We start from the raw sequence: 13,155 nt of genomic DNA, 5'->3' as shown, positions 1-13,155 counted from the left end.
AAGCCATGGCCTCAAGCTCAATGCCAAAAAGTGCATTGTCATCCCTTTTGGTAAAAACTCTGTACCCATGAACTACCACATAGGCGGTAGTCTACTTAACACCGAAAGTGTGATAAGAGACCTTGGGACACAAGTGGACAGTAGTCTCATCTTTGATAATCACATCACCACAGTAGTCAGGAAATCATTCTATGTGGCACACCTCATCACAAAAGGTTTCTCATCCAGGAAAAAAGAGGTCATAGTTCCCCTCTACTTATCACTCATTAAATCCATTATAGAGTACAATGCCCCTTTTGGTATGTACCTCACAAGACATCTACAACAAATAGAAAGGCCTCAGAAATACCTCACAAAGAGAATTACCGGCCTCAAAACAGATGTCCTACACTGACTGCCTCAAAAAACTCCAGCTTTACTCCATAGTGCGATCTCTGCCTAACATATAAAGCTATGTCAAACACAGAGCTGTTGGACATGCTACACCTAAAGAAATCCCAATCCCTCTGAGCTACACACTCTAGGGACCTAAACCTTGTCATCACAATAAACAGGACATGCTGGAGGGATAGATTCCTGTCCCAGAGACTTCCCATACTCTGGAACAGGCTACCCATCTATGTCAAGCAAAGTTCTTCATTAGCACTCTTCAAGAAAAATCTTGATGAGTGGATGGGAAATATGAAATACACCCCGGGGATCACTTATGTGTCTCTGCTCGACAGTGGCACAGGCAAATAACTTTCTTGGGTGGCGTAAGCCAGGGATCCTTGTTGGCTATGCTTATTTAGGCCCTTGGGCCAATAGCCTAGTACCTACCTATGAACCTATGAACCTATTAGAGTTTGCATGGAAGTTGCAAGGTATAAACATATATTCAAAATAAATGTCATGTATAATATATGGAAGTAATAGCTTTTATCAGAATGGCTGATTTGTCAGTATTAGCACAGAATGTAAATGGCCTTGCAGGTAAAGACAAAAAGCAAAAGATATTGGATTATTTTAAGAAATGTACTATGCAAACAGCCATGTTACAGGAGATATAGTTGGATATATATGTGCATGTGAATTTGACAAAGAAAGGATTTCATTTTCATAGGTTAATACTAGGCTGCTGATACAGAGGACCATTATTAGCTTAGTCACAATAGCCCATTTATATAACTGATTTATACCTAGTTTTGACACCTTTTAATGAAGATTTGAGGGACCAGATGTGGGTACATTTATGATTGCTCATCCATTCATCCTGGTTACACCTAAAGATAGTCAGGGACCTATTTTGTTTATATCCAAAGTAAGTCTATTCTATAAAAGAGGGATTCTCTGGGATAAATATCTATCTCAGCAACAGGCCCTATTTATGTTACAGCAGAAGTTAAGATCTCTTGAACTGGTGTTTAGGTGCTATTAGTTTTTTTCAGGTCTATATCAGAATCGCAAACGTTCACAATGTCGAATCTGACATTGTCGACATGTAAACAGCGAAACCGTAGAACATTGAAGAGGTAAGCGGAAATCTCCGCAAAGTGAGATTTCCATTTACTTCAATGTAGTGTGGTCTCGGAGTTGAAATATTTAAGTAGCGGGGGTGTGGGGGGTGCAGGAGGCTTGCTCCCCTATTTAAAGCAAGTAGGTATATTTTTTGACTTTTTGTGATGTTTTTATTAGGTGTTCGATGTTATTGGACTTCAACGATATGGTGTCGATCATATCGTATTCGAAGTTCAGTAACTTCGAGCATCTAATATAAACCCATTTTTTACAATGTGTAGGAGGTCACATAGGACTGGATCCTTTGAGTCTCTGTAGGCTAGACAGAGGTCACCCCTCAAAAGTCTTTAGGAAATTGAAAAGAGCAAGAAAGCCCTTTAAGGTGGTGAATCACTTAAGGAAGATATACCCTTGAACATCTAAGTGATAAAACACTGTGGCATCTCAAGCTGGGTCATATACCTAGACAAGTACATACCAAAGGGGGCAGTATGCTTTATAAAGGGCTTGCTGAGGGAGGAGTACAGAGGGATGCTCATTTTCGTAAATCTTGAAGAAATATCTCTGGTGATTAGTAGGTAAAAGGATTTCCTAGGAACAGTGTATACATAGTGATCAAAGGATAATTCATGGTCAATGAAAGGACAGAATGCTGCATTCTTTGCATTTAGTTTTAGGCTGTGATTGAAGCACCACTTACTAGCATGTGTTTGTCCCTCCTAAAGAATCTGATAGTCAGTTGAGGAGTTAATAGTAGCTCCAAGTTTGCAGTCGTCTGCAAAGTTGGCGAGCCACAGGCCCATGATGTCAGTCTTGATATCAGAGAAGTAAATACCCAAGAGAAGTGGTACTAGTCTCTGTGGGACACCACTGGTCTTTTCAAAAAGAGTGTGCCTCCCACACTAACAGATTGGGTTCTGTCCATTAGCCAGTTTGCTATCTAGTGGATAATATAGGGTTTACATTTAGTTTGATTAGCTTATTGGTAATGACAGAATGTGGGATGTATCAAAAGCCTTGGCCAGATCCAGGTATGGAGTGTGAAACAGTTTTTCTGAGTCTAATACATTAATGATTTGCTTAAAGAAGCCCATCAGGTTTGGGAGGTAAGATCAGCCTTTATCAGACCCAAACCAGCTTGTAAACTGCAAATGTCCTTATTTATAAGTTCCATAATGATCTGTTCCAGTGTTTTGCAGATAAGGCTAGTAAGGCTTATAGGTATATGGTTTCCTTGTTCAGTAGTGGCTCCCCCTTGTTCTGAGGGGTGACTACCACAGTTCTCCATTCTTCTGACATGAATCCAGTGCAAAGGAAAAGGGTGAATAGGCTTTGTAGTGAGTATACCAGACAGTTTTTGGTGCTGACAAGAAGGCAGCCTGACACATTATCACAACTCATGGAGCTATTTTTTGGCTTAGGAGAAATAGTTTAGGAATTGTTCAGAGATATGCAGAGGGGGTGGCATTGTTGTACTGATAAGATGGAGGAAATTAGATAGGGGAAGTAGAGTTAGAACTGAATTTGTCTGCTAATAAGTTGTATATGTCCTCAGTAGATTAGCAAGTGTTATTTTTATGCATTGGCTCTGGGCACTGCTGGGCATTATGTCTAACATTTCTGACACAGCTGAATAAGGCTTTGTGCTTGTCCTAAGCAGAGTTGGCGATACTCAATTCATCCTTATTTTTTGAGGATTTGATTTTGGTACTGTGATCTTTGTTTATATTTTTGAATTCCTCTCAAGATGACAGGGTATTGCATTTCCTTTTATTGCCCATGTGTTTCTTCTTCTTACTTATAATTTGTTTATACTAGGGGTCCACAATAGGGGTATATTTCTGAATTTGGCATTGTATTTATGGGGCAGATGCCTTAATGCATGCTTTGAAGAGGGCATAGAAATTAATGGAAAATGTGGCAGCATACAAGATGGGGTCATCCAGGTGAGAAGGGCACTTAACTTTCATTAAGTCATAATAGTGTAGATTATGTTTGCCTTAGACTAGTCTCTAAAGGCAGAAAGGTGTTGTGGTAGGTCATATTTTACCCTCATATTGAGTGTTACCAGACTGAGGTCAGATATGACATGTGGCATGGTAGCTATTGGTGTTGAACCTAGGGTGGCTATAGTGCTGAGAATTATAACCAATATTTTTGAGCCTAGACTTTAACCAGTTGGTCTAGGAAGCTAGCATTAATGAAGTCCAGGAATCTTTGTGTGTATTCATTTGAGGTGGTGTAGGTTTCACAGTTAATGGCAAGATTATTGAAGTCTCCTGAGAGGATAGCATTAGGTCTGAAATGGAATGATGTCAGTTTGTTTAGACATACTTCATGGATTGAAGATTACATGGAGCGGGTATGTTAGTTGGCTATGATGTGGTACAGAGTTCTATATAGCATGAAAAAGATATGAAACAGTTCAAGCTCATTGTCCTGGCTTACAATTCTGAGATGGCTTCTTAGAAATACTGACATGGCCCCTCCAGTAACTCTATCATTTTCTGCAATGGGTCTGAAAGAGTGGTAGGCATTGAAACCATGCACTGTGGGGGTGCTATAACTGTTCTGAAACCATGTTTCAGTAATTATGCAGACATCTATATTTTCAAGAGTTAGGAATGCATGTAAAGAGTGTAACATCTTGTTTAGGCTTTTAACATTGAGTAGTGCTACCTTTATATATGACTTTGATTTCACTTGACTATGTAGATAATTTGAGGAGATAGATCTTTCTTAAAAAGGCAGTATGGAGGAGGAAAAAGGCCTGGTCAATGTATGGAAGACATGATGAGAGAACAGCAGCCCATCCGTAACAAAGCACCCAGGATTGTCAATCAACTCCTTCCAGCCTGATATTTATTTCATCCCCTTAGAATGACATCAATAGCTAAGAGAAGAATTTAAGTAAGCTTTTGTTTGTATTTTGTCATCATTCTTAGTGATGACAGGATACTGCTCACTACAAGTTTCACCCTGATTTCAGATGCATATTCTGAAATCCCCATTATGTCCCTCTAAATATGATCCAAGGAGACTAGTCTCAAGTCATTTACTCTTGTCATATGTGTACATCGGCTAAATAATCTTGAGGGTCTTTGTGACATTACAGATTCTGGCACCTCAGAGGCAGCCAACTATCAATATTTCTTTGCTAAGCCTGGTAAGTAGTGCATCTGTGTTTCTGATTATGGAATTACCTATGACTAAGATGTTACAATATATACTGTCTTAGCCTTACTGCCTTAAGTGCTTTAGCCTGGCAATTGAGTGATCCATGTTTGTAATTGTGTTTTCTGTAGTGTCTATGTATGTTGCTTGACTGTTAGTGTTGACTAATTATTTTATTTTTTTTATTTTACATTTGTTTACCAGGAAAATCCGACTGGAACGAGGTCCGTTTACAGTGGAGGCCCAGGGAGAAAAGCTCCACATCAAATAATATGTACACTGGTAATTTTACAATCAAAAGAATAAAATCTTGCAATTAGTAGAAAATTTACAATGGTTTCTTCCAAGCAAACTTAATTTAAACATCGTAGACCCTGGATGGCAAAAATTGGGAGAGAAAACTCCAGATTTACCAATGCTATCAAAAGATATATTGCATAAGACATAATAATTTACACATAGTAGGCCATGTATGGCAGTGTTTGGCAACTGTATTAAAGAGAAAGTGAGCAGTGAAGAGAGGAATGTAGGAAGAATTGGTGGAGAGCAGGAAAGCATTATGTGATGCAAGGACAGAGCCAGGATTGCAAGAGGTGTGACTTAAGTAACTTTTTGAACAGTAAGATAGATGATGCAGAAGAGATATTTTGGGGGAGGTTATTCCATTTCCTAGCAATTGTATGAGAGAAAAGAGCTTTCCCTGCAGTATTGTTGGCTTTGGGTATACAGAGCAGGGTTTGACTGTAGACTATGAATGTCCTGTATACCAGACCTTCATTTGTGGTTTTGGCAGAGACTTTTTAAGTAACTCAGTGTAAGAAGGCTTATTTGTTTGTCTAGGAAGTGATGGACATAGTTGTATGAGGTGGATGTTGGAAGAGATAGCATGCTGATTACAGTCTACAGTTTATAAATACAAGTTGGCCTCCAAGGTTAGAAAATACTTGCACTTCTCACATATGAAATAATTTATAGGAACAATCAAACAAATGTCAGTGAGCAAGAGACAGTTCTTGCATTGTCTCATTGTTCTTATTGCTATCAAACTGACAACAGATAGTGAGGTAAATTGTGACTCCATGATATTTAGTGCCTGGTGAAACAGGAAGTACGAATGAGTGCTAATGAAATTCATTTTCAGGATGGATATTCAGCAGAGAATCAAGAACAAAGGAAAAGGGGAGTAATAATAATAATACTAATTACCAGAGGGACTCCAATAGTGATAGAAGAGGGGAAAAGGCAATAATGGTAGATTTGTTTTTTAAACAGCTTTTTATTAATTTTAAAACAAAGATTGTACAAAATTATTTAAATATAACTAGAACAAAAACATAACTATTTACAGATGTCCACAACAAAATCAAACACGAGAAGCCAAATTGTTAAGTTGTATCAAGTAAATCACATAATTTTGATCTAAATCTAAACTGGTGAGTAATATTCAAAGTTCTCATTTTGGCAGCAGACAATTGTTTTTTACAGATATTTTAATTTCTTAAAGATTTTTAGGAGGGAGAATAATTAGTGATTGTAGATAGAATAGTACTTTTGGTAGGATTATCATTTTTATTAAAGTAAGTCTATCTTACATTATAAAAAATGTTCCAATTAATAATTATTTTAGCAACAGTGTCTATTAAATTACTATAATTTACTGTTATTAAATCTTTTACAGTAGATTCAATTATAATTCCAAGATAATTAATTTATGAACTGTCCCAAATAAAATTGTAATAGTTTCTTAAATGATTATTAACTTTTTTATTAATAAGTAACATTTCTGTTTTGTCGGCATTAAACCTGACACTTTTTCAAAGTAAATAGACTTAGTTAAATTTTCTATTGAAGCTTCAACATCACCACATGTTAATAAAATGTCATCTGCAAATAATTGGATTTTATAGGAATAACTTTCATCTATCAAGAATCCCTGAATTTTGATATTAGATCTAATAAAGTTTATGAAAGGTTCAATTGCTAGAGCAAATAATAGTGGTGACAAGTGACAATGCTGTTTTGTACCTTTTAATATTTTGAAAGAGCTAGAAAGAATAGAGCCAATTTTAATAAAATAGAATGAGTCACTATATAGATTAGTTATAAGATTTATAAAATCTAGGGAAAATTCATATTGTTTAAGTGTTTTGAACAAATAATTCTAACTAATAGAATCAAAAGCCTTATTTATATCTAGACTTATTTAGCCAGATCTATTAAAGTATTAAGCCTAATTATATTATCCTGAACGTTTCTATGTAGTATAAAATCAGTCCCATCTTCATTTATTAATTCTGGCATAATAAGGTTCAATCTTTTGGCAAGAATAGACATAAATATTTTATAATCAGCATTTAATAATGAACTAGGATGGTAAGAAGAGCATAATTTAGAATCTTCATTTGGTTTCAAGATAGGAGATATCAGGAAATATTTCTGGGGTGTAGTTGACATATGTTTAACTTGTTCAAAAACTTTTAATAGGATATTTAAAATATTACCTGGGAATAATTTGCATAATTTTGGGATTATACCATCAAGATCAGGGGTTTATTTGGTTTAAGACTATTAATTTGATCTTTTAACTCCTTAAAACAGAATGGCTTATCAATTTTGAATCTTTGTTCTTTGCTTAATTTAAACCTTATATTGTCTTTCAAAAAGTCATTGGTTATTTTGTTGATTTCTAAATCTGTCCCTTTGTCATTAATTTCTTCTTAAAATTTCCTAAAGTATTCTAGTATGTCTTTTAAATCAGTCACTTTTTATTTTTATCATCTTGTTTGGAAATTATTTCTTTAATATGATTAGTATTTTTTTCTTAGATCTAACAGCCAACCTGTTAGGCTTCTTGGGTTTATTGAGTAAGTTTGTAATTTTAATTTTTCTAGCTTTATTGATATTATATGGTAAAGTACATCAAGATATTTCTGATTTAATATTTTCAACTCAGTATTTGCTAATTTGTCATAAAGTTTTAAATTGGATTTCAATTTATCTATATTAGACTACAAAGACATCAACTCATTATCCTTTTTTTACATATGTACACATTTTTAATTCTTCTGTATAGATAAGCTCACAGAGAATTACTTCTGAAAGTTCTCCATTATTATTAATTTCAATGTGTTGATCTATTTCTTTTAAACATGGTGCTTTAAAGTCTTTTAATTTTACTCTTTAAGCAGGGATTCTCTGATAGCAAATCAAATTACTTGGCTTTAATGTTAACATAAATGTAATTGCATTGTGGTCAGATAAAGGACATGACGTTGTTGATACATATTAAATTTTAGTAAATAAACTACTAGAAGTAAAACTTTATCAATGTTTGTCTGGCTGCCAAATCTATAAGAATAATGTGTAAAATTAAGAGAGTTAGTTGATTTAATATCATAGGTATCTCTCAAATGTTGAGAATTAATAAAATGATCTACGTTTTTAGCTACTATGGATAACTTAGGAACCTTATCAGTAGTTGTGTCAATACTAGAAATAATGGAGTTAAAATTGCCTGCAATAATCAAGTCACATTTTGTATATAAGGTTATAATATCCAAATATTTCTTAGCAACTTTGGCTCCAATTCCAGGTATCCAGTAAAAATTCACAAAAGTATAAGTTTTTTTTTGTCAATTTCTACTACTGCTAAACCCAACACGTCATTTTTATTTGAATAGCTATTTAATATTTTAGACATAGGTAATGAAATGTTCTAAAGAATAAGAGTACCTCTCTTTTTTATTTAAAATGAGAGTTCACAGGAGTTAATCTTTTAACATCAATCTATCTACATTGTCAGATAACAAATGCATTTCTTATAAGAAAATTGTGCTTTATGCAATTTTAAATATTTGTTTAAGCTACTCCCCTTCAATGGATTATTAAGTCTGTTGATGTTTAATGAGACAATTATATGTCAACATTCATTAGAACACGTAAATGCACTGATTTAAGATGATTTAGTTTAAAATATAATAACCAAGTACTAATAATTGTTGTTAAGGACAGATACGAAAAAATAAATAAATAAATAAACAAAAGCAAAATTTTAAACTTGCATACATTCAAACCTCCCATCATGGAACAAAAATACCCTGATTTGATGATATAATCATGCAACTCTCACACAAACCAACCCATCCCAATGTCACCAAGCTAAACAGTTGCTACTGCTTCTTAATTTAAAACAATATTATTAATTATAACTATTTATAGCACACTCAAGTCATACTAAAAGGAAAAATATAAAGTATTAATTTGAGAAATATTAATATTTCAGATCATAGAAATATAAAGTTGGAAATGTTAATAATAAAGAATGATAGTTTATATTTCTGAATATGTCAAAAATATCCCAGAAATAATGCATTTCAAATTTCTCTATTTGATCAAGACATTTTATATAGTCATTTCTTCTAATTAATTATACTATAGAAAATACTATAAATAACCTAGTATTTAAGCATTTATATGGAGGACATAAATAAAATCGACAACACCTACAACACATTAACCTATAGACATCATAACACCAATACATATCAGGATCACATGTCATAAATCTTTGAAAACTTATTTAATAACATAGGTGAAAAGGTGAAAGTAATAGAATATGGAAGTATAATTAAAACATGCTACAATTTAAAATTACATATTTGTGTATATTGTATGTGTTTATATATGCATAATATAGTTACATGGATGTGCATACATATAACTATGTGTTCGTGTTTGTAAATTATGAGTAGGTACTTGATATGTGTATTAACAATTAAGAGAGTGAATATGTTCTATGTATCTATGCATGAGAGTAAGTATACAAATAAGTGAGTATTTTTAAGTGAATGTTTGTTTGTATTACAAATGTATGTATGTTACTATCAATACCTCTAGTACTTTGAATATACATTTAACATCTAACTTGTGTACAGGAAGCATTCTTTTATGATTATATTTTAAGTATCATGTACTTACAAATTTGCATATAGTACTTTTCATTGCCATATTCTGAAATATGCGGATAAAGTTTTTGTATTCATTATACCAATGGGAGATGAAAAATGCTTGAAATGATTTAAAAGTCAGTTTAGTATAGCATTTACATATTTTGTTAACAAATGCAGAACATTTTGAAGAGTTAAATCTGCTCATTAACATTATTTTCCAATAATTAGGCAAGTAACGCTGAGTAATTAAGGCAACAGATGTTGAGCAGATTGAGGCGTTTTAAGCATCTTCTCCTCTAAGCTGTTTTGTATAGCACAGAAGACAACAGCTTATATTAAAGTATAAGTACAGTAATGTATATAAATGCTATTATATGCAAGTTAATATCTATAGAAAAATCAAATACATATATTTCTCTCAGATCAAAGTTATAATCATTGCTAATAGTTTCCAGTCAAATTTCTGTAAAAATAATTTTGTATAAAAACAATTTTATAGCAGCCAGTGTGCAGAGGTATGAACCATATGTCATTCCTTGTAAGATATGCTAGCTTTCTGCATGCTTGTTTTCATTTGTGTTTTAGTAATGAAGCGTTCCTTGTGTTTAACCTTACAGTTTTGTTGCATTGCACAGCTCTTTTGGGCATCACATCAGGTATTAGATTTCCAATTGCATTTCAAGGAAAGCATTGGGACAACTGAATACTGAAGTAATACCAAAAGGTTTTGGGGGTATTTGGTTTTTGTAGGCAGTTGTTTTTTCCTTGTGTAAATACATCTGTAGACCCCTTACTTATGAATAGACAAGTATGGTCTGTGTAAATATGTACTTTAATTTGAGTGTGTTTTTGCATGTGGATGTCCTTATATAGAATTGCAATGTAGCATCATTTACTTAAGTATGGATGATTAATCTGCATCTTACCAACTTTCAGATGATTAATAGTTCTCTACAACAATATTTTAATACACTGCCAGATGTTATGTATGGCACATGTTATTCTCTGTTTACTATGCTATCAGCTTCATTCATGTTATGCATTTGTAAGTATTCTGTATTCCACCAGCAGTCTTGAAGCTTAACTACCTCTTTGTATTATATCTTGGGTTTTCATTATCTGTGGATTACCCATGGTCTATGTGTTTGCTATATTTTTATGAGATTAAACCTTTAAGTGTGCCACTGTCTGTTGCAAGAAGCAGATTAGTTATTTTACCTATTAGATCTTATTTAATGAAACTATCTATTCTTGTGAAGAATCTGTATTCAGAGGGAGCCGAGGTAGAAAATACCAGATAGACCATGAGCAATGCAAAAGTTAGAAAATGTCAGAAATATAAGACATAGCTAGCACAAAAGTTAATGGTTTGTACTTGCATAAATGAAATGTGGACATGGAACAATATATTAGGTCAGTGACAATAATGGATCAGTTTAGGAAGGTAACCTTTTAAAATATCAGGACTCACAATGCCAAGTCCTGAAATATTTAAACTGAATAATCAAAAATCTAGTCTGACAGTGTCTAAATATTTGTGTGTACAATATAACAAGTATCATGTTACAGAACCAGAGAAACTGTATAGGAAATTCCATTACTGTAATAGGTACTTATTTGTTTATCAGAAGTATTATGCAAGGGGTGGAGCCTAGATGGCCAACTGAGAGCAGTGCATTATGAGAGCTCCATAAACTAGTATAATAATATAGGAACATTTTTATTATTTTCAAGTTTAAAATGTCAGAAATCTATAGACAAACTACCTAACTACATAAATATCAATTTTGGTGGAGATATACAACAATTTCCTGTCAAGTTACTTGCAGATGCATTGAGTCACTGAATATGAACAACTCAAGGAATTCTCATCCAGATGCTGCTTTGAAAAAAGAACTGCAATTGATGACATCTACCTTACAGGAACTATCTTTGAAGATGGATGGTTTTAAGAAGGACTTAGAAAACCTCAAATTAAATTCTAAAAAACAGAATGATACTCTTAAGGAACTATTACAGCAACACCATACAAAAATAACAAATATAGAGACTTCTCTAAATGACATTGAAGGGAGACTCAAAGAGGAAGAATTCCAAAAAGAAATTCTGCTTAAACAGAATACATGGCTGCTTAACAAAATAGATGACTTAGTAAACAGGAAAAGGAGAAACAACATAAGGATCATTGGTCTACCTGAAAACACTGAAGGAGAAGACATTATTTCAGTCTGAACAATCTGGATTCCTGAATTTTTAGACTTGAAAGGGGGACTTTCATTTGGAATTGAAAGGTCACATAGAGCACTGAAGAAACCTGCTTCTAACGCAACAAATACTCCACCTAGATCCATAGTTATAACATTTCTTTCATTTCTGGTCAAGGAACTAGTATTAAAATCTGCTTGGAGAAAATCACCCTTAAAATACAATCAAAGCCTGATAAGGTTCAACAATGATTATTCTTCCAGAATACTAGAACAAAAGAAAAAGTCTGGCCAATAATAAAACTGTTAAAACAAAAAAACATTAAAACACAGCTGGCTTTCCAGCCAAGATAAAAATACTTTTTGCCAATGAGGTGAGAACCTTTAATGACTTAGAAGAAGCTACTATATTCATCAAAAATAACAACATAATATCTATCCCAGAGGAAAAGGAATGGATGGCCCCTACTTTTAAAATAATAAAAGAAACAAATATTTGGACTGATGCTAGAAGGAAGAAACAAAAAACTGATTCCAAGATAGGTGTCCCAAAAAAAAACTCTTACAACTACATCTCTCAAAGTATTAACTGATATGGTACATCACTTGTTATCTTTTTTTATTTAAAAAAAAGGAGGGCTTCTTAAACAACTAAGAAACAGTAATGATTTATTCAGAATGTTCAAAGAGTCCAATAATTCTTCACAAACAAAGGTAGGTCAAGATGGGTTACTATTTACATTATATATAAGCCAAACAAAGCAACATATAATACAAACATAGACTTTTCTATTCCCCTACTTGAACTCAATGAATACTTATCTTGGTCATTTTTCTTTGATTTTACTTATAATAATTTAAGTACTTAATTAACTCATTCACCCCGGAGCAGCTCAGAAAAAGCTGCCTGCTTAATTCCACCATAGGAACAACAGTGCAGCCTGAGCTCATTTTCAGAAAATCCATTTGTAATACCATACAGAAAACAAATGTTCATAACTCTTTAACTATAAGAGCTAGACTAAAAATGTAAATACAAAAGTTGTTCAGAAGACACTGACCTTTCCAACAGTGTAAATGCTGATAGTGCATATCAAAGTCATTATTAAATATCTGGCAAGGAATGTTGATATTGTGCATATTTTTTACCTTTTTGGAAAAGCAAAGCACAATATCTTGGTCAATGTACCATGTAGACCCATACAATTTGTATTTAATTTGTTAGTATGAATGTCAGCTTTAAAATGATACCTTAACAATTACTTGTGATGCTCCTTTATGGAGATATTCACAGAAATATGATTAATATAATAGTTATCATAACTGATAAA

The 13,155-nt window shown here is 33.2% G+C and overlaps 1 protein-coding gene across 1 annotated transcript in view; it reads left to right on the top strand.

Annotated features, from left to right (window-relative positions):
- Positions 1-13,155, top strand: part of ZFR (zinc finger RNA binding protein) — a 1,793,456-nt gene that overhangs the window by 309,535 nt on the left and 1,470,766 nt on the right. The window contains exon 9 of the mRNA XM_044085369.1: positions 1,675-1,733. Coding sequence (XP_043941304.1) covers positions 1,675-1,733 — 59 coding nt within the window. The remainder of the gene's footprint in view (positions 1-1,674; positions 1,734-13,155) is intronic.

Source organism: Protopterus annectens, chromosome 1.part1 (assembly GCF_019279795.1).
Source record: "Protopterus annectens isolate FY-2018-M chromosome 1.part1, PAN1.0, whole genome shotgun sequence".
Taxonomy (NCBI): domain Eukaryota; kingdom Metazoa; phylum Chordata; order Ceratodontiformes; family Protopteridae; genus Protopterus; species Protopterus annectens.
This window is presented reverse-complemented; position numbering and strand designations above follow the sequence as displayed.